Genomic DNA, 22,575 nt, shown 5'->3' on the forward strand with positions numbered 1-22,575 from the left:
GTAGAAATAAAATGAAATAACATTATACACACATAACCACATGTGCTTTTTCATGCATAAAGTATCTCCAGAAGGATACTCCTTCTCCAGAAGAGAATGTTTAACTGGGAGACACAGGTGGAATGGGCACTTACTTTTCATTTTTGTGCAATGGGCACATCCATCTAGTCAATAAAAATAAATAATTTTAAAAATGAAATACTTGAAAGGTAAAAAATAAAGAAAGACAAACTGCCATTATCTACTCCTTTTACTTATTTTATATATGGGTCATCCACCCAAGATTTTACTTCAAATTATTCCATAACTACCACAAGCTTGAAAAACACTGGAACAAAGAATAACTAACAGAGCTTAATGTTCATGGTAAATATGTGAGGATTAAAACTTATAGAAAATAGTTTGTCTTACCTGACATGTGCATTACAGTATCTTTTGGCATAGTCAGTCCATGTTCCAAATTTTTGTGGAAAGAGAGCTTCAATCTGCATAAAAAGCTGTAACAATACAAGTGTTCTCAATATGTTGTAATATTTTCATGTAAATTAGTTACTACGATAAATCCAGTTAATGAAATAGTAAAAAGTAGAAAAGAAAATCTATCTCTTTTTCATCAAGGCTCCTCCCTCCCCTCCATCCACCCATCCATGCTATCCTATTTTCAGGAATAACTCCTATCCTTTTCTTCAATATACATTTCTATATTTTGTATGCCTATATATGCGTATTTGTATATTCTCTTCTATTCACATGAAGAGGATCATGTAACATACACAACTCAAATTCTGTCCCCCAAAACATGTCTTAGACATCATTAAAGTACATATATACCTAATTTTACTTAGTTTTAAAAATTATATAAGCAATGTATAACAATAATAATAATAATAAATACTGCTTAAAGGCTGCATAGCAACTCTTTATTATGTAGACGTACTGGAAAATATTTTAAAGGTCTCCTGATAATGGACATATAGGCTGTTTCTAGCTTTTATGCAGTTATAAAAATTAATAACTTGGTGTAAGTCTGTGTGTATGAGTGCAAATATGTAAATATATGTAGGTGTAGCTATATGTATCTACATCTACATCTATCAGTCATCTCTCTATCCATCCATCCATCCATCCATCCTCCCATCCCCCATCTGCATGTATATTAGATGGGTTTATAGGGTACATTTTTAGAAATGAAACAGGTGGGTTTAAGATATATGTTTTTTAAAATGATAGATGTTACTATGCTGCACTGTAAAAAGATGGTCCCAATTTATACTCCCATCAATAGTATCATAAAATCTTTTCATTTTTATAACTTTAATAGAATGCACATAGTAGTGTCTCACTGTTAATATGTTTTTTAAAAACAACAGCTTTATTGAGATATAAATTCATACACCACTTTTACTGTTCACACTTTTAAAGTGTAAATTCAGTGGCTTTTAGTATGTTCAATATGTGCCCCAGAGACTTCCCTGCTGGCGCAGTGGTTAGGAGTCTGCCTGCCAATGCAGGGGACACGGGTTCAAGCCGTGGTCCGGGAGGATCCTACATGCCGCGGAGCAACTAGGTCCGTGCACCACAGCTACTGAGTCTGCACTCTAGAGCCTGCGAGTCACAACTACTGAGCCCGCGTGCCACAACTACTGAAGCCCACGTGCCTAGAGCCCGTGCTCCGCAACAAGAGAAGCTACCACAATGAGAAGTCCGTGCACCGCAACGAAGAGTAGCCCCCACTCGCCGCAACTAGAGAAAGTCTGTGCACAGCAATGAAGACCCAACGCAGATATAAACAAACAAACAAACAAATACATATTAAAAAAAAATAAGTACCTCGATCACCACTATCCAATTCTGGAACATTTTTATCACTCCAAAAATAAAATCTATACCCATTACTAGCCATTTCCCATTCCCCCTCTCTTCCAGTCTTGGCAACCACTAATATATTTCCATCTCCAAGAATTTGCCTATTTTGGAGATTTCATAGGAATAGAACCAAAAAATATGTAGCCTTTGTGTCTGGCTTTCACTTAGCATAATGTCTTCAAAGTTCACCCATGTTGTAGAGTATATTAGTATTTTACTCCTTTTATGGCTGCATTTTGTTTATCCATTCAGCAGTTATGGACAATGGCTTTTTTCCACTTTTGGGATATCATGAATAATGCTACTATGAACAGCTGTATATTCAATTCTCTTGGGTATATACCTAGGAATGGAATTGCTAGGTACTATAGTAATTTGGTTTTTAATTTATTAAGGAACTGTCAAAGTGTTTTCCAAAGTGGCTTTGTTGCTTTACATCCTTTTTATATGACAACATACTCCTAAATAACAAATTGTTCAAAAAAGAAATCACAAGGGAAATTATTTAGAAATTAGATAAGACTTTGCAATAAATGAATCTGAGGAGATAACATACCAAAAATAAGATGCGATGAAAGCAGTGCTTAGAGGAAAATTTATATCTGTATATGTCTGTATTAAAAAAGAAGAATGCTCTCAAATTAATAATCTAATTTTTAACCTTAAGACACTGGAAAGAAGAGCAAACTATACCCAAAACAAACAGAAGGAATAATATAACAAAGATTAGAATGGAAATGAACAAAATAGAGAATGGAAAACAACAGAGAAATAAATCAATGAGACCACAAGTTGGTTCTTGGAGAGATCAACAAAATTGACAAAGCTTTAGCTCCAACGACCGAGAAAAAAAGAGAGATGGCTCAAATTACTAAAATCAGGAATGAAAGAGGGGACATCACTATCAACCTCACAGAAATACAAAAAATTATAAGGGAATTCTAAGAACAACAGTATGCCAATATATTAGATAACTTAGATGAAATGAACAAATTCCTAAAAAGACACAAAGTACCAAAACTGACTCAAAAAGAAACAATCTGAATGGACATTATTCAATGAAGAGAATGAGTTGTTAACCTAAATCGACTCACAAAGAAAAGTTCAGGCCCATATAGCTTCACCATCGAATTCACCAAATATTTAAAAAAGAAGTAATACCAATGTTTTGCAAACTCTTCTAAAAAATAGAAGATGAAGGAACACTTTCCATCTCATTCTTTGAGGCCAGTATTACCTTAATAACAAAACTGGACCAAGATATAATTTAAAAAAAACTACAAATCAATTATCTCTTATGAATATACACAATAATCATCAACAAAATATTAGCAGACTGAATCTAGCAACATATGAAAGGATTATATATCATGACCAAGTGAGATTTATCTTAGAATGCAAGGTTGGTTTAACATCTGAAAATCAATGATTATAATACACCCTATCAAAAGAATAAAGGACAAAAAAAATATGAGTACCTCAATAAATGCAGAAAAAGCATTTGACAAACTCAATATCCTTTCACGGTTAAACACTCAATAAACAAGAGGTAGAAAGGAACTTAACTGATAAAGGAAATTTACAAAAAACCACAGGTAATACTTAAAGGTGAAAGACTGAGGGCTTTCCTCCTAAGATTAGGAACAAAATAAAGATGCCCATACTTGCCATTTCCATTCAAAATTGCACTGGAAGTTCTAGCCAGGGCAATTAAGCAACGTATGTATGATCCTGTCTACAGAAAATCCTAAGGAGTCCACTAAAAACTATTAGAAATAAATGAGTTCAGCAAGGTTTCAGGATACATGATCAATACATAAAAATCAATTGTATTTCTACACTTGCAATGAACATTCTACAAATGAAATTAAGAAAACAATTCTATTGACAACAGTATCAAAAAGAATAAAATATTTAACAAAAGAAGCATAGGACTTATCCTGTTAAAACTACAAAGCACTGTTGGAAAACAATTAAATCCTAAATAAATTGAAAGATATCTCATGTTCATGGATTTGAAGACTTAATACTGTTATGTTAACATGGCAATACACTCCAAAGTGATCTGCAGGTTCAACACAATACCTATGAAAATCTAAGCTGGATTCTCTGCAAAAAATGCCAAGTTCTACAAAAAAAAATCATACGGAAATTCAAGGGACCCAGAATATCCAAAATCATCTTGAAAAAGAAAAACAAAGTTGGGGGACTCATACCAGTTTCAGAACTCCTAATTTAGAACTTGTAATTTTATAGTTTTTTCTTAAAGAGTCCCAAACATCCCCAATTTGTATAACCATCGTGATCCACAAAACCAGGAATTACCCTTGCTTTGAACAGTGGCTGTCCTGGGTGAGGAGTGAAGGTACTGGCATGTCATCACATGGGGCACAAGGGCCACTACTGTATTGTCAGGGCTCTCTTTCTTACGGTAGGTAATCAGTAAGTGAGTATTCATCTTACTACTATCATTTAAAAAATATATATCTTTTATATATTCTCCTTCTTAAATGATACATTTTATGTATTTTTTATTAAGACATAATAAACCCCATTATTCAGTGACATAATTTTGGAATGTAAGTATATTACTTGGGGTCCACTCTCCCACTTCCAGTGAGTATCCAGAGCAAAAATATAAAAGGTAAAATTGAGAATTTTACCATCACAGTCTATGTACTGTTATGTGTATTTCAGAAGACTCCCAGGGTGGAGAACAAAAGCAGAGCCTTGGTAATACTAGTAGAGATGCGATGCAATAGCTGTTTCTCAGGGTTGGCTTAAGAATCAAAAATAACAATGGACACCCTTAGTTGAGTGCTTACTATGGCACAGGACAAGGTACTTTCGAAGCAGTATTTTCTTTATTTCTTACAACAACCCTACCAGACAATAGGCTCATATTTTTTTTCTATGACTAAGTGTACCTTAATAGACAGTGCTTCCCTAGGCTACACTGACCCTTAGAGTGTTTCACCCTTCATTTCTTCCTCTCAGCCTTCCATACCCCATCTGCCTCTTAGAGTTGTAAAAGCTAAATAGGGAATCAAACAAATGCCTTATCCCTCCATTCAAAGTGGATACCCTATCTGGTCTTCATATAAGTTCTATTTTCGTCTACCTTCCGAAATGTGGATTTTGAAGCAAAAGAGGAACAGAGAGAAATTATGTAACACAGTATAAAAGATACAAAGTAGATTCAACACCAGTCATAAGGAGCTTATAATGTAAAATAGACTAGATAAATGAAAATTGAGACCATAGAAGAACCATAAGAACACAAGTGTGAAGAATATTATAAATGTGTACTAAATATGAAAATCTTATAATAAAGGTAAAAACTATTTTTTATATATACCTACAAGCACAGCTATGGTTCACATGTAAACAGATAAAAACAGTCATGGTAAAAGATATATTTAACTATAAATAGATATCTAGAATTTCCCAACGTGCTCTTATGGCATTTGAGGCATCTAATTTAAAATCAAAAACTGTAAAAAACAGTGATTGATTCAATTCTTTTTTGAAAGCCCAAAGTATAAGGATTTTAATACCTCTTCAGGTCTTCCCAGTGCTGGAGTTCCTGTAAGAAGAATGGCTCGTTTGGCTTTCTGTACTACTGGCAATAAAATCCTGCTGCGAGTTGCATTTCTGGACTTCATGTAGTGTGATTCATCTACAATAACTACTTTGAAGTTCTGATTATCCAGTGCATCTATCAAAGTCTCCGCATCTGTGGTTAAAAGACCATAACCCAGAACTGTCACTTTGCTGGTCGATATTCTCCTAGAAAAGAAAATCCATGTACTTTAAAAATATTTTAGTAACCAATTTATCATAAAAAAATACATTTCTTTGGGAAGAAATACAGGGGAGAAATAAGAGGAAACATCAGAAGAGATGGTACTACCGCTGAAACCCAGTATCTCTTAAGATTTTACCATCTTCAAATATGACAAATCAGAATCCAAATTTAAAATTTGGTTAACAAAACCAAATTTTTGGTTAAATGGTCTTTGGAATATTTTGACATCCAGGTAGCCACATTTTACTAGGATATGTACATTACTTTCTGAGAATATTTGCTTCCATGCATCTAGAATCATGCATTAAAAAAAGTAGATACTCAAAGATCAGTTAACTATTCAATGAAGCCTTCCCACAAACAGGATAGCAGTGTTTTTCAGCTGAGGTGCTATTGTGATTTCGAGCAAGATGATACTTAGTATTACAGGTCTGTCCAGAACACTTCAGGGCATTTCACATTCTTGAACCCTGCCATTAAAGGCCAATAGAGTCCTTATCACTTTGATAACAAGTGAGGCCCTGGCCCTGGGGTGATAGAGTGTGGGGAAAAGAGGAGGAGGGTACCACCTCACACAGAGACACATTGGGCTAAAGTTATCTCTGATCTTTTGGACTATCTCTATAATTCACGTATCTATAATATTCTTTATCAAACTGTAATGAAATTATTCATTTATGTATTTATTTCCCTTATTATATCATAAGATGGGCTGAGGACAGGAAATGTGTCTTCTTCATCTTTGTATGTACAGTGCTACGCTCCCAATGAGTTTGTAGAATGAAATAATTAGACAAATAAATGCATTAACAATAAAACATATCACTTTTGTGTTTTCTGTATCACCAGTGGAAAACACATGACAGTGTCAGTCTTCTGCAGTTCTCTACTCTCTAACAGAAAAGTCAGATCTCCTGAAGAGCCAGTACTAACATGCATTTTTTTTCTTAAGGACAACTGCATTTAATTCCTGGATAAATCTACTTAATATAGAGTCTTAAGAATTTACTACTGTACTCAAATACCAGAAAAAGCTGCAGAAGAAAAGTTTAGGGTTAATATCACTAACTTAGATATACTAAGAGCAATATACAGAAGACAAGGGCTTCAAAGGTCACTGTAGCTGCTACCCTGCCACGTCTTGACTAGTGGACAGTCCAGGCATAACTGGCATGACAAAAGGAGGTATATGTATTTGCAGTAAATACATGTTGCCACATGTTGCTATATACCTAAAGCTGTTTTCTTTAAGCACCTGGAAGACATTGGGTAAGTTTTCCTGCCCTTAGCTAACGTCCTGCAGAAAAGTTACACTGTGGGGTTGTAGTACTATCAAACATATCTCAACTATTATTCAAATAAAAATACTAGCCACTCTTTAATCACAGGAGTATATTTCCAAAATAACAATAAAAATTAGAAGACCTAAATGCTATTAAAAATGATAGAGGAGGGCTTCCCTGGTGGCGCAGTGGTTGAGAATCTGCCTGCTAATGCAGGAGACACGGGTTCGAGCCCTGGTCTGGGAAGATCCCACATGCCACGGAGCAGCTGGGCCCGTGAGCCACAGCTGCTGAGCCTGCGCGTCTGGAGCCTGTGCCCCGCAACGGGAGGGGCCGCGATGGAGAAAGGCCCGTGCACCGCGATGAAGAGCGGTCCCCGCACCGCGATGAAGAGTGGCCCCCACTTGCCACAACTAGAGAAAGCCCTCGCACGAACCGAAGACCCAGCACAGCCAAAAATAAATAAATAAATAAATAAATAAATAAATAAAATTAAAAAAAAAAAATGATAGAGGAGAAATATTTTAAAAATACTTAAATTTAACTTTTAAAAAGGGATAGCCTACAGAAAATGACTATAAAGGCCTTAATAAATTCTACATTCTCTAAATTCTTGTTTTAAATTTTATGCAGTTTTATTGTAAGAGAGAAAATTTATAATTATTGCATACATTTTATTTTGACCATGCAAATAGTGTCTAAATTTTCTTCGGCCCAGGAAGACATATTCATTGAATTAGAGTTCCAAGGTTGAAAGAGAAAAAGGCTTCCATCTATTTTATCTGGGTCCTCCTTCCACATTCACAAAGGCCACCTTTATTTCTACAAACACTCTTTATGTTAACAATCTTAGAGAATACAATATAGTAGAATACTACCACACACGTGCAAAAAAATCTAAGTATTAACATTTATTTCTAGTAGATACATCGCTGTTTATTTGTGGATGAGAAATTGGTAATTTTGAACTTCTGAGAGCATGATAATTTGCATGATTCACCCAGAAACTCAGTGTAATAAATTATTAATATTCAAATTGATTGGTTTATTCAAATTGATTGGTTTTTTCCAATGGCTAGAAAACAAAAGGAGAAAAATATAGTAGCTATACTATGATTGATTTTTAGAGTAAGGACTTCAAATAATCACAAAACAAATATTTTCAATACAGAAAATATTAAAATTATAAATTAAAATAATAAAAAAGAAAAATTGCCTAACATTACTTTTCAGTTATACATAAAACTTGCATACTAACAACTTAGAAAGCAAAACCAGCCATAGTTGCTGATAATAAAAGCTCAAAATCTTCAAGTTAATCCTTGAAAAGTTGTAAAATTTGTTTTTCAACCCTAAAATAGTTTGCTTAAAGTAAATTTAAGGTATATACAGCATAGGTATATTCATATATTTTTAAAGCATGTATACTTTACACTTACTTTAAAAATATACCATAAAGGAGCTTATGACATCAAATACACAGTTGGGTTTTAGATAAATAATTCATATTTTAAAGTGTAAAATAAAATTCGCCATATTACTCTCTTCATTCTAAATACTGTGACAATCTCAGTCCAAACATGGCTATATGCTAAATATACACAGGAGTGCTTTTCTTTTCTTAAAGATTAAAAAGTTGTTCTTACCCAACATCAGTTTTATTCTGGATAACATTGATTTCTTCTGGACCCAGCTCTGGGATCCATTTCTCTATTTCTTCTGTCCAAGGGTACCTCAGAGATGAAGGGACCACTATTAAAAGAGGCCATTCCTCCTTATAGAAGTAAGCGATGCCAATTGCCTGAATTGTCTTTCCTAGACCCATCTAAATTAAAAATAAATAAATGATAAAATATTTTGAAAGAAAATGTTTATCAAATATTTTATTTAAAAGTATTATCAAAATAATTTTCCAATGTAAAATCATCTGGATTACATAGTTAATAAAGAGCTCAAGATTATCATGACATTTAAAATTTATTAAGAAAATTATATTATTTTCAAGTCATTTGTGATTGAACTTAGAGACAAAAGGACCACTAATTTAAAATATTAGTTACACTGGTTTCAAACAACATGGTTCTACTGTATAGCACAGGGAACTATATTCAATATCCTATAATAAAACTGTAATGGAAGAAAATATAAAAAGAATATATATATATGTAACTGAATCACTTTCCTATATAGCAGAAATTAACACAACATTGTAAGTCAACTATACTTCAATTTCAAATATCAAAAAAATTAGTTATACTGATTTCATACAACTTAATTTTACAAAGATGTATGTGACCATGTATAATTCTCCTCTTGGAGAACACAAGAGTAAATACTTTACCTATAAAGCACAATATCATGTAACTTTAAAGTTAGAATAAGTCCTAAATCATGCACATTTTACAACAGAAGTAAGTACAGAGAGGTTAAATTATTTGTTGAAGTTCACAGTTAACTGGATGAAAAAGTAGTATGAAAGCCCACGTCACTGCTGTCTCGATTGTTTTCAGTTATATCACACTGCCCGATCTCTAAGCTGTCCCCATTTAAAAACTGGTTACTAAATGAATGTCTATAGTGGTTTTGTTCATAATAGCCAGAAACTGGAGACAACCCAGACGTGCTTCAACTGGTGCATGAATAAAAATTGTGGTAAATCTATACAGTGCAATACCATTTAGCAATAAAAAAGGAATAAAACTGATATAGACAATCTTATTTACAAAGCAGAAATAGAGACACAGATGTAGAGAACAAACGTATGGATACCAAGAGGGAAGGCGGGGGGGTGGGATGAATTGGGAGATTGGGATTAACATACATGCACTACTGATACTATGTATAAAATAGAGAACTTCCCTGGTGGCACAGTGGTTAAGAATCTGCCTGCCAGTGCAGGGGACACGGGTTCGATACTTGGTCCGGAAAGATCCCACATGCCATGGTGCAACTAAGCCCGTGTGCCGCTACTGAGCCTGCGCTCTAGAGCTCGTAAGCCACAACTACTGAGCCCACATGCCACAACTACTGAAGCCAGCACGCCTAGAGCCCGTGCTCTGCAACAAAGAGAAGCCACTGCAATGAGAAGCCCACGCTCCACCACAAAGAGTAACCCCCGCTTGCTGCAACTAGAGAAAGCCTGCGTGCAGCAATGAAGACCCAACACAGCCAAAAATAAATAAAATAAAATAATTTTATTAAATAAATAAATAAATAGTGTTTGTTCCTTTTAAAAAATAAAATACAATAGATAACTAATGAGAACCTACTGTATAACACAGGGAACTCTACTCAATGCTCTGTGGTGACCTAAATGAGAAGGAAATCCAAAAAAGAGGGGATAGATGTATACGTATAGCTGATTCACTTGGCTGTACAGTATAAACTAACACAATATTGTAAAGCAACTATACTCTAATAAAAAAAAAATCTCAAATGCATTTTGCTAAGTGAAAGAAGTCAGACCCCAAAACTAGGTACTACATGATTCCATTTTTATGTCATTCTGGAAAAGACGAAACAACAGGTACAGAAAGCACACCAGGGGCCGTGGGGTGGGAGGAGGACAGCAGCATGCAAGAAGATTTTGGGACTGACTGAACCGTTCTGTATCTTGTGGTGGCAGTTACATGCCTGCATTGGGCAGAACTCATGGAATTGTACACTAAGAAAGGTGAATTTAGGAGGGAGGGATAAATTAGGAGTTTGGGAGTAGCAGATACACACTACTAAATATAAAACAGATAAACAACAAGGACCTATTGTATAGCACAGGGAACTATATTCAATATTTTATAATAACCTATAATGGAAAAGAATCTGAAAAAGAATGGATATATACATATACATAAGTATATGTACAACTGAATCACTTTGCTGTGTGCATGAAACTAACACATTGTAAATCAACCATACTTAAATTTAAAAAAAAGTGAATTTACCTAAAAGGGTGAATTATACCTCAATAATCCTGACTTTCAAAAAAAGTAGTTACTATTATGAACCATGAGAAAGACTAAAAGACATAGACCTTGCTTACCAGACTATTCAAGGAGAAAAAAGACAGAAACATAAAACAATTTAAAATAAGTTTTAAATGCTGAGTGAAATGAAAGAAGAAAAGAGAAAAATAAAGTTGTGGACTTTTAGCAAGCTTCCATTATGGAAACATGGTAAATGGAATGCAGGAAGTGATTCTGTTTCTGACCTGGCATATAGTAAGTGCTCAGACATTATTTGAAGGTATGAGTGAATGGATGACTAAATAAAAATCAAGGACTTTAAATTCTCTGGGACAGGCAAGACCAAAGCACAGGAAAGTTGTTTACGATTTTTCACAAAAGGGAGGAAGGTAACTGAAAAGTTTTTAGTCCAAGAGCAATTATATTTTTAGTTACCATTTCAAAGTTTTGAGGCATAACATTCAAGTACAGAGTCAAAACAAAGTCTAAAAGCTTTCAGCGTTGAAACAAGATGCAGGTGAAGATAAAACATTTTTTTCTACCTAGTATTTTAAGAATAAAATTGAGGATAAGTTAGGCAGGGCTTGGTAACGGGTTAAGGTAACTTAGGAACTGACACACACATGCACACACACATACACAAAGCACCCTACATATTTTATTATAAAATTAAATAATTTAACACCTTAATATTCTATATCTTTTTCCAAGAAGTAGCACACAACCCAACCTTTAGGCCTACAGAGTCAAATTTAAGATTCACCTAGTGGTAAATCTTAGCCCTAAGAGAAAAGAACAAGCTTTCATATAACTTAGTTTTGTAAATCCAAACCAAAGAGTAATTATGCACCAATGTAAAGTATAATGACTGATATGTTTCCTTGTCCTCAAAACCTGCCAATCCTCAGAGCTGAAACCACTTAAACAAAATTCTGGGACCAAGTTAGTTCCAAGGCAGTAGAAATTTAAGAATTACAGATCATCACCTGGCTTGAGATCATTAGTGCTGCTTCTTTCCTGCAACAACTCTGACCATGAGCACAGTTCCAGGAACTGAGCCACGGCCTTATTCTGTGTGTGTGGACCATACCACGAACCTGCGCACTAGTTGTGAGTCCCTGGTTTTGCTTCCTTCCATGGTTTCATCACTCATTTTCCTAATTTCAATTTCTCTAGACATAGGGGTCTGTTTTGCTTCCCTAATATCCTGGGAAATAGGATTCTTTCTCTGGGACTCAGATTCTATCACCAGGTCCTTACCTTTTGCTTGTTGCTAAATTTACTTAGTGCCAATCACCTGCCTACCTGGACTTTGGTGCACTTCACTTAGTGTGACTAACAGTGTTCTGTGTTGGCCTGCCAGGCACCCACTGATGAACCAGTTTCCAAAATTTCCTAATATTGTCTGCTACTGAGATCAAGGATGTCGGTCTTTCCAGATACTATAAAACTCTTATCAGAGGAAAACAGGCAGGACACTCTTTGACATAAACTGCAGCAGTATTTTTTTGGATCTGTCTCCTAGAGTAATGGAAACAAAAGCAAAAATAAATAAACGTGACCTGATTAAACTTAAAAGTTTTTGCACAGCAAAGGAAACCATAAACGAAACGAAAAGACAACCCACAGAATGGGAGAAAATATTTGCAAATGATGTGACCGACAAGGGATTAATTTCCAAAATATACAAACAGCTCATACAGCTCAATATCAAAAAAACAAACAACCAAATCAAAAAATGGGTGGAAGATCTAATTAGACATTTCTCCAAAGAAGACAAACAGATGGCCAACAGACACATGAAAAGATGCTCAACATCACTAATTATTGGAAAAACACAAATCAAAATTACAATGAGATATCACCTCACACTAGTCAGAAAGGCCATCACCAAAAAGCCTACAAATAGTAAATGCTAGAGAGGGTGTGGAGAAAAAAGAACCCTCCTACACTGCTGGTGGGAATATAAATTAGTGCAGCCACTATGGAAAACAGTATGGAGTCTCCTTTAAAAACTAAAAATAGCCTGCTAGTGCCCCTCTTCAGGAAAGTAGCAACTTGGAATAAAATCTGGCACGCCTCAGGTTTCTGGGGAGAGGGGATGTTTGTTTCCTTGCCTTCCTTTGGCTGCCTACATGTATGCTTAAGTCTCTTCTGGATAGACTTACGGTGTCCTCTCATTCATACACTGAAGCTGCCTTCTTTCTGGACGTAGGCCAGAGGCATCGATGTGCAGCAGGTTTCCTTAGTCATCAACTATGACCTCCCCACCAACAGGGAAAACTACATCCACAGAATCGGTCGAGGTGGATGTTTTGGCCGTAAGGGTGTGGCTATTAACATGGTGACAGAAGAAGACAAGAGGACTCTTCGAGACATTGAGACCTTCTACAACACCTCCATTGAGGAGATGCCCCTCAGTGTTGCTGACCTCATCTGAGAGGGGCTGTCCTGCTACCTAGCCCCAGCCAGGGCTCAATCCTTGGGGGGCGCTGAGGAGCAGCAGGAGGGGGGAGGGAAGGGAGTCAAGGGATGGACATCTTGTCTTTTTTTTTTTTCTTTGAATAAATGTCACTTTTTGAGGCAAAAAAAAAACTAAAAATAGAGTTACCATGTGACGCAGCAATCTCACTCCACGGCATATAACTGGAGAAAACTCTAATTCAAAACTATACATGCATGGCGATGTCCACAGCAGCACTAAACCCAGTAAAAAAAACCAAGCCAGTCTCCTTTCCTTGTTTTCTCAAGCCATTTTCATACCTGCTTAGGAGCCTACCCTGCTCTCCCTGGAAAGCAGTATGTGAGTAAATAAACTTTTTCACATCCTATTGACATCTCTGTGGCATCATCATGCTGGACATCTGAACAAAATTTTGGGTGAAAGAGTCCATTCTGCCTCTTTAGGGTGACAACAGCCAAGGAAAGCCATTCCTCAGTATACATCAATAAGCAGGCATTATGAGCTAAATGAAAAGTTTTCCTTGAGTTTTGTTAGCCTGAATGAAAAATCTCAGAATCTGATTAACTTGGAATCACTGAAAAGAATGAATTTCTGAATCTGCATACCTGATTCAGGTATCTGAATTATCTGAAGATAATACCCTACCCTGGTTGGAGAATTCACCTAAAAAATGAAATTCCAGTCAGTTTTTATCTAGTTATTTTTCATGGTAACAACCCCAAATCTTTTATTCATCACCTCTTTGTTAAAAGATCATGTAGTTAAATGACTAATGGTGATTTCTACAAATTAGAAAGATAATCAGTTGCTAATGTTCTTAGGTATTTATTTTTTAAATATTTGCTGTTGATTGTTCCTTTTTTGGGCACCATCAGTAGAAGATAAAGTTTGATAGGACAAACTCAAACAAAACATGATTCCAAATTAAAAAATAAAAGTATATTAGTGTAATCTCATGTTCCCATTAAGGAAAGAAATTATACATAGCATAGAATAGCTGAGTTCCAGATAAAATTTATCAATAGGAAAATAATTGGCTGAAACTACTTTTACCCTAGAAATAAACTTTTTAATTATGTACGTATAGGTGGTTCAAAGCTCTGAGCTCTAACTACCACATAATTTGTTAAAGTGGAACCATCCAGTGTTTCATAATGATTAAGCCTAAATCACCTATTTGGAACAAAAGCCTTGACTCAGTAATAATACAACTGTTTAGGTAACTACATAGGAAGAATTAAAAAGAATACATTAATTTCAAGAGAACATTTTTTCAATATTTTCAAAATAATGAATCACTATTTTACTGAGGAGAACAATTTTTGGTTTTCTAAATGTCTTTTTCCATAAAATTATTAAGAGCAACTAAATAACAATGATCCTAACTGACACCCTGAATTTCAGTTTCAATTTTTTGTATGGTGATGGCTTTTATACAGCAATTGTATACAAAAGATGCCTGCTGATTGAAAATTTTTTGAAACTAGAAAATTTCGCCAATTTTACAGTTATAAGCAGCTTGTGGACTGTCTTTAGAATAGGTGGCCTATTTGTTCTAGAAGATACCCCTTTGGAGGACTTTTAAGGTATGTAGGTTTTAAATCTTAATGAGGAACTAAATTAAGTAAAGAAACCCACATAGAAAAATGTTAGACTGAAATCCTATGTTCTATTATTTATTATTGTTAAGGAAGTGTATGTTTTAGCAGAAATATTTAAATGTTCTTAATTTTCTTTCCTATATAGAGGTTTAGATGGTATATCTGAAAATTATTGTTTATTCTTAAAGGGGAGAGTGAGGGAGTGTGTGTGTGTGTGTGTGTGTGTGTGTGTGTGTGTGTGTGTGCGCTCATTCATGTGCTCTTGTCTCACAGGGGACAGGAGCAGGAAATAGACCACAGGAATATGGACATACAGGCCTGATCTTCTCTTTACACAAGAATGAAGAGGCTACGCTTTGCTGTCACACTTCCCTGATGGTCTGGCTCTTCCTCATGGATTGAAGCAAGATTTCCCCCGAAGGAAATACGCTAGGATCATGTGAGGCTGGAAAGGAAGTGGGCCTTAGAGGGCAGCAGGACAGGGCAAAAATCTTCTCTCTCTAAAGACAAAGACACTGAGTTGAGGCTGAACCACTTGAGTGAACTCGAGTAGGCCTGTACTCCAAAGCACGGCTCATGAGGCCCATGAGAGGGATAGCAAAAAGTGAAGCAGTGAGAAGCCTCTGCAATGGACAGAGAGGCTGGATCTGAGCAAATGTGCTTTAAGAATACTATTTCTAGTATTAGCAGTTAACTGCTACACCCTTAACGTTGTAGTTTTATTCTAACCAAGCCTCTAGGAAAGTTTTATTAAAAGTCACAGCTTTACAAATGGGGTAAAGTATTATCAACAGATAAATCTGAGTGAAGGGTATAGGGATGTTCTTTGTACTATTCATATTCCCGCAACTCTTCTGTAAAGATGAAATAACTTTCAAATCAAAAACTGGAAAAAGAAAAGTTACTGCTCTACAACCTATTATCAGTTGTGCTGAGAGGAAGGACAAGAGGGCTGTCCTATATTTTAAAAGGAGTGGCCAAGAAGAAATGCTTCTAAACTATTCCAGACAGTACTAAAAGGAGAAAAACTTCTAAATTCTCTTTAAATTATTTTAAAAAGTCAGCAAAACATGGGTACTAAAACATGAAAGGCAGCACAAACGATAATCAAAGATCAATTTCACATGTGATTATTGAGAAAACACTTTAAGGAGACTAAGAATATAGAATTCAGTAGACCTTTAATAGAATAAATAAATAAATATAGAATTCAGTAGACCTTTAATAAATAAATAAATAAATAGAATAGAATAGAATAAATAAATAAATGACCAAGAGGAGTTCAAGTACAGGAATAAAAAAACTTTTCAGTGTAAGAAAGTCTGTCACTATAATTCACAACGTTAATAGATCAAAGGGAAAATGTCATATGATAATCCTTAGATGCTGAAAAGGCAACTAAAAAATTTGACTTTAATTCTTGATAAAACTCTTTATTATTAACTATTACTAAAAGGAAAATCTCTTCACATTAGAATAAAGTATATATCTCAACCAAAAAGGCTGTACCATGTTTAATGGAGAAAAAACATTCCCACTAATATCAGAAACAGGAGAAAGAAATGACAAATAATAAACATTAGAACAGATGGGCAAAAAGTATATTAGTTGCAAATAATGTGACCACATACATAGAAACCAAAAGAATTAATAGAAGAATGATTACTACTATTGGTAGTAATACCTAAGTATCACCTAAAGAATTTGGTAAGTGGCTACTTCCAAATTATCATGAAAAAAGTCTGGTCCTTCGAAGGAATATTCAAAACAGAGCAATGAAACGGAGGAGAATGTAGAAGCAAGACAAAAATGGGAATTGAGCATGTGATAAAGGTGGCATTTTGGGGAAAAAAATGGTTTATTCAACTAATGATGTTAGGAAAATTAATTAATAAAGGAAACCAGAATATGTTGCCCCAAAATATGCCTCTCTGACATAAAAATTATTTTGAGCTGAAGGCAATTAAGAAGTAGTAAATGCAGAAAACAACTCCCTCCTTTCCACCTAAAGGCAGGAAATAAATTCTCCTTTTCCTGGAGACAGACTCTTATCAGTCCAGGAAGGCACCAGAGGAATCTACAAACAAACCTTGTTAAACTAACCCTTATCTTCCTAGTTACATTTTCATCATTTACTACTCCTAGCCCAAACCCCTTTGCCTTGTCAATTCTTCACAGATTTATTGTTTGATTGTCTAAAAGGTATAAAAACTTCCTGCTCTGGTTACTTCTTTGAGTCTTCATTCTCTGTGATGGCTCGCATGTACATGAAAAAATTCAATATAATTTGTATGCTTTACTCCTGTTTATCTGTCTTTGTCAGTTTAATTTTCACACCCAGCCAGGGACCCTAAGAGGGTCAGGGAAAACTTTTTACTCCTCTACACTAACCACTTGGAAAAATAATAAAAGTAGGTCTTTGCCTCACCCCTCACTAGAAGACAATTTCCAGAAAGATCAAATATATATATACTGGGTCTTCCCTGGTGGTCCAGTGGTTAAGACTACATCCTTCCAATGCAGGGAGCGCGGGTTTGATGCCTGGTGGAGGAACTAGGATCCCACATGCCGCATGGCATGCCCCACCCCACCCCCCAAAAAATATATATATATACACACACTAAGAAGTAACACATAAAAGTGACAGAAAAAAGATGTGTAGAAATAAAAATAAAAACAAAGTAGACATTTAAATTCATTATATCAAATCCAAAAAGCATAAAGGAAAATACAAAGAGAACTAAGTGGAAACCAAAAAAAAACCAGAATTGTAATACAAATGACAAAAGGCCAAGTTCCTCAATTTATGAAAAGTTTCTACCAAGAAGGGAAAAAAAAAAGGACAAACAATCCAATAGAAAAATGGAGAAAAGAACTGAACAACCCACTCACATATGTAAAGTATGTTCAACAACCATCAAAAGATGCCCAAGGTCACTCATACTTAGGGATGAAGAAATCAGAACTTTGAGAACCCATTTTTTCACCTACAGAATAAGATGAATAAAAACTAAAGATTTGATAACAGTGTTGGAGAAAGTTTGGAGAAATTTGCACTTCTACACTATTGTAGATATAAATAGTGATTTTACCATCCAGCAAGTCCAATACTTCGACTTTATTCAGGGATATACTTGCAGAGTATGCTGAATCATTAAAGAAGAGACCAGTTAGAGAAATTATGGTATCTCCATACAATGAGATATTATCTAATCATTTAAAAAAATGAAATAGATCTATATGCTGATATGGAAAGACTGGTAAGTCATAGGCTGCAAAATAGTATATGGAAAAGAAAAATAGTATCGTAAATATGATCCAGTTAGTATTGAGAGAGAGAAAGGAAGAGGGGAGAAAGAGAGAAGGGGGGGCAGGAAGAAAGGAAGAAGGGAAGGAGGGAGGATGGAAGGAACTACTGATAGTGTTACCATTGGAGGGAGGGCCTGCAGGGGTAGGACCGGAAGGAAAATGCTAACTTTGAGCTCGTATTAAGTCTTCCGTGCAGTGTACATATCCCATCTGAAAAAATATTACCTGGAGGGGGGCAGTAAAGGACAGAGAGAAAAGTTCTTTTAAAAACATGCAAGAGGCTATTCGAGAAGTAGCAAATTTCTGAGCATTAAATTTAAGTGTTTATGCCAAAATCTGGTCATCAACTGTGACCTTATAACAAAGTCAGTCTACTAAAGTACTCTGACATTTGGGGGAGGGGGTGGAGGAGGGAGAGGAATGAGGAGAGGAAGCAATATGAATTAAACGCACATATTTAAGTGTAGAATGAAAGAAGAACTTTTCCAAAAGAAATATTGGTCAAACCCACACTTGAGGAAAAATGAAGAAGCAAAAAATGTAGAAGCCTAGGGCTGCAGGATGTCTTATCCTATTTTTGCTGATGATAAGGTCAAGACTCAGAGTAAGTCACTTTTCCTAATATGTTTGGATTTTCAATCTGTAACAGTGTGGAGGCTATGTATTATATTACTCATTTCAAGGGAATAAGTGGGAAAATGTATAAGGAATAATTTATGTTTCCTGGGGAAAAACAATTTCACTCAATAAAAGAAAGAATAATCGCAATGTTTTGAACTGCAAAACACAGAAAGAAAAACAATGAACACAGACTATAATATTTTAGAAGAATTTTGAGTTATACCTGTAATGTGGGCAGCAATCTGTTCATACCATATTCAAAATCCTCTGTGATGTTCATTGAAGGGTAGCAGAATATGCCACCCCAAAATATGCCTCTTTGGCATAAGGATTACTCTGTGCTATATTTTTGAGAAATAGCACACATAGGAAAAGCTTTGAAGATGAAGTAGAAGTTACCCTTTTGAAAGGAAAATTTATAAAAGAAATCTCTATTTTAAGGGCATCTCCCTCTCCCATACCTGGAATAGAGGGATGACTCTTAAATTACAAGAAACTCTAACCAATGAAGAAGGCACTGACTGACTTAAATCCACATAACAAATCTTACACTTGTTAACCATGCTTTTCCTGGAAACTTCCTATAAAACCCCTCCTCCACCCCTGGCCCCTGCCTTATTTCCTTTGTGTTTAACTGAACATGGTATTTAAGGTAGTGGCTTGGGTCATTTAAGGAATTTTACTCATGTTTCCTAGGTATCTCCCCTGTATACATGTTAATAAACTCCTGTTCGTTTTCCTATTGCTAATCTGTATTTTATTACAGGGATTCTCAACCAAGAATTGAGAAGGGTAGAGGGAAAATTATTTTTCCTCCTCTACATTCATATTTAATCTTAAAATGGTCACAAGATAGTAAAAATGAGGTAACTATGATGTAACATGTTCAGATGTATATGTATTATCATTCAAACAGTACTACTCCTAAGGTACAAGTTGAATTAATAAAAGATCACGGGGCTTCCCTGCTGGCGCAGTGCTTAAGAATCCGCCTGCCAGTGCAGGGGACACGGGTTCAAGCCTGGTCCGGGAGGATCCCACATGCCACAGAGCAACTAAGCCCGTGTGTCACAACTACTGAGCCTGCGCCCTAGAGCCCGTGTGCCACAACTACTGAAACCCACGCACCTAGAGGCCATGCTCCGCAATGAGAAGCCACTGCAATGAGAAGCCCGCGCACCACAACGAAGAGCAGCCCCCGCTCGCTGCAACTAGAGAAAGTCTGCACGCAGCAACAAAGACCCAACGCAGCCAAAAGTAAATAAATATATTTTTTTAAAAGTTCATGATAGAACAATACAGATTGATAATGCTCGATAGTTCAGAAGTAGATTTTCCATATACTTTTCATATCTTACAAAATCTGTTTTGTAATATTAAAATCACATGAGCGAACTCTAATAAGATTCTTTACATTTTCTCCATATGTATTATAGGATTAGTGCAATTTCTTGAAAATGAGAGCCCAACATAACACAAAGAGCACAATTATAGATGCTTAGGGGAATAAAAAGAAAGAAAAAAGGAAAAAAAGAAAACATGATCCAATCTTTTGGTAATGTTCTAGGTTCTTAAAATCTATTATACTTAGGAATATATTTGGATATTAGTTAAAAATTCAGACTGTAAGGCACCAAGTCCCCAAATCCTGACTTGAAAGAACTGGACTTTTAAAATAAGGACCCTGGGGGCTTCCCTGGTGGCGCAGTGGTTGAGAATCTGCCTGCTAATGCAGGGGACACAGGTTCGAGCCCTGGTCTGGGAAGATCCCACATGCCACGGAGCAACTGGGCCCGTGAGCCACAATTACTGAGCCTGCGCGTCTGGAGCCTGTGCTCCGCAACAAGAGAGGCTGCAATAGTGAGAGGCCCGCGCACCGCGATGAAGAGTGGCCCCCACTTGCCACAACTAGAGAAAGCCCTCGCACAGAAATGAAGACCCAAAACAGCCATAAATAAATAAATTAATTTAAAAAAATAATAATAATAAAATAAAATAAGGACCCCCTAAAGCAATTCTCATGGGGATGGCTCTCAGGCTGTATTTTGAGAATAACTACTCTAAAGATTAAACCTTGGAGAAAAATATCTCAGAGTGCTTTTGCCTAATTTTTGGCCATTTTCTCCTCAGGAGAAAAAAAAAGAGAAAAACCAAACAACACTTTCAGGATTTTATTCTTGAACTTCTTATTAATTGCTGGAGAACCTTGTTCCTTAACTGATTTTCAACTCCAATTCTAAGGCAGTATAAACACAGTGCTTTCTATTTTGCTATATAGTATATAGAATAACTTAAAAATATATATATCTTTATTGGAGTATAATTGCTTTTAGAATAACAAAACCAGAATTTGGCTTCTAACTTCATAATCTATTTAGATAAACTAACAATTTAATAGAAAAAGATTAATTTCAGAAGTTTAATAAAGGCTCTGGAAAGGAATCTAATTTGTGTATTAATCTGATTATCTGTTATTTCAGGTAAGCAAAGCACTATATTTAAGCCATTATAAACAAAACTGTTTAACAACTGGAGGAATAATTAACTTACATCACTAAAATTTCTAGCTGTAACGAACAGAGAAATCAAAAAGAGTGCATTTAGGAAAGAAAAATGTATGAAAAATACAAAATATCCATGTTGTATAATAACGCTATGAATATGCTGATCACAAATGTAAATAAAGGAGTCTTTCAAAAGTATATGAAAACAAGGACTAGGAAACAAAAGAAAGACAGTGAACGTTTGCACTTTGCAAATTGATTATTGCCAATAATGATCAGAGATCAACTCAGCTAGAGATTTTATAAAAGAGAAAACGAATTCTTTACTTGGATAGTGTAAATAATTATAGCATGGTGCTTTATATCCTTTTTTATGTGGCAACACTATAATTAATTTGAAGACAACATCAGAATAAAGAATAAAGAACCTCATGTTGAAATTCAGACAGTATGTTAAAATAATATTTTCTTCAGTTATATCATCATGGTGGAAGTGAAGTAAATAAATAAGGTCACCACTTATTTCTGACAAGAAGAAAATTACTTTTGCTTTCAAAATAAGAAATCAAACAAAAGATTCAGAGAAAAAAATTTTACAAGGTTATTAGAATGCTTTCAGTTGAACAAGTACTTGTATTAATATCTCAATTCTTGTGTTGACACATAGCAATCACTTTAGAACCATTAGAAAGAAACTGAAATTTCAATCCAGTAATTTTTGAAAATGTAAATTAAGCAATGTCAGAGATTCACTACTCAAATTCAGAGCTGAGACCCATTTAAAATGGGTCATATAATACAAAGGAAGTAAAAAGGAAGCCTTCGTAAGATAATTTTTTTTTTAAAGAAAAGTAAGAATAATAAATGGTTACGTAAAATGAAAAGAAAACATGCAAGAAGAAAACAAAATGCTAACCACATCTTCTACCACTTGCCAAAATGTCATTATTGACTAAAAATAGAGCCCTACTGAGTTGGGTAGATAGCTGTCAAAGGTTAAAAAGTAAAGGATGATCATCAAAGCCTGAGATTAGGCATTATTTGCTGAATAGGAAACAAGAATGTGAATCAAATAAGGCTGCAAAATCAATTTGTCATTCTAAGAAAAAGACATGGAATGCTACCAAAAATAAAAATTGCTGTTTAAATTGGCTTAG

At 35.2% G+C, this 22,575-nt stretch overlaps 1 protein-coding gene and 1 non-coding gene across 5 annotated transcripts in view; one reads left to right on the forward strand and one right to left on the reverse strand.

Annotated features, from left to right (window-relative positions):
* ZRANB3 (zinc finger RANBP2-type containing 3) overlaps positions 1–22,575 on the reverse strand; it is a 278,621-nt gene that overhangs the window by 119,534 nt on the left and 136,512 nt on the right. For all 4 annotated transcript variants that reach the window (XM_057551841.1, XM_057551839.1, XM_057551840.1 and 1 more), the window contains 3 exons: positions 8,604–8,782; positions 5,424–5,655; positions 412–497 (listed from right to left, as the gene is read on the reverse strand). In XM_057551841.1, coding sequence (XP_057407824.1) covers positions 412–497; positions 5,424–5,655; positions 8,604–8,782 — 497 coding nt within the window. The remainder of the gene's footprint in view (positions 1–411; positions 498–5,423; positions 5,656–8,603; positions 8,783–22,575) is intronic.
* Positions 12,946–13,058, forward strand: LOC114239113 (small nucleolar RNA SNORA67). The gene has a single exon (XR_003624302.1). It is a non-coding gene; the product is annotated as a small nucleolar RNA SNORA67 (small nucleolar RNA).

The sequence above is a fragment of the Balaenoptera acutorostrata genome, chromosome 8 (genome assembly GCF_949987535.1).
Source record: "Balaenoptera acutorostrata chromosome 8, mBalAcu1.1, whole genome shotgun sequence".
In the NCBI taxonomy this organism is placed as follows: Eukaryota; Metazoa; Chordata; class Mammalia; order Artiodactyla; family Balaenopteridae; genus Balaenoptera; species Balaenoptera acutorostrata.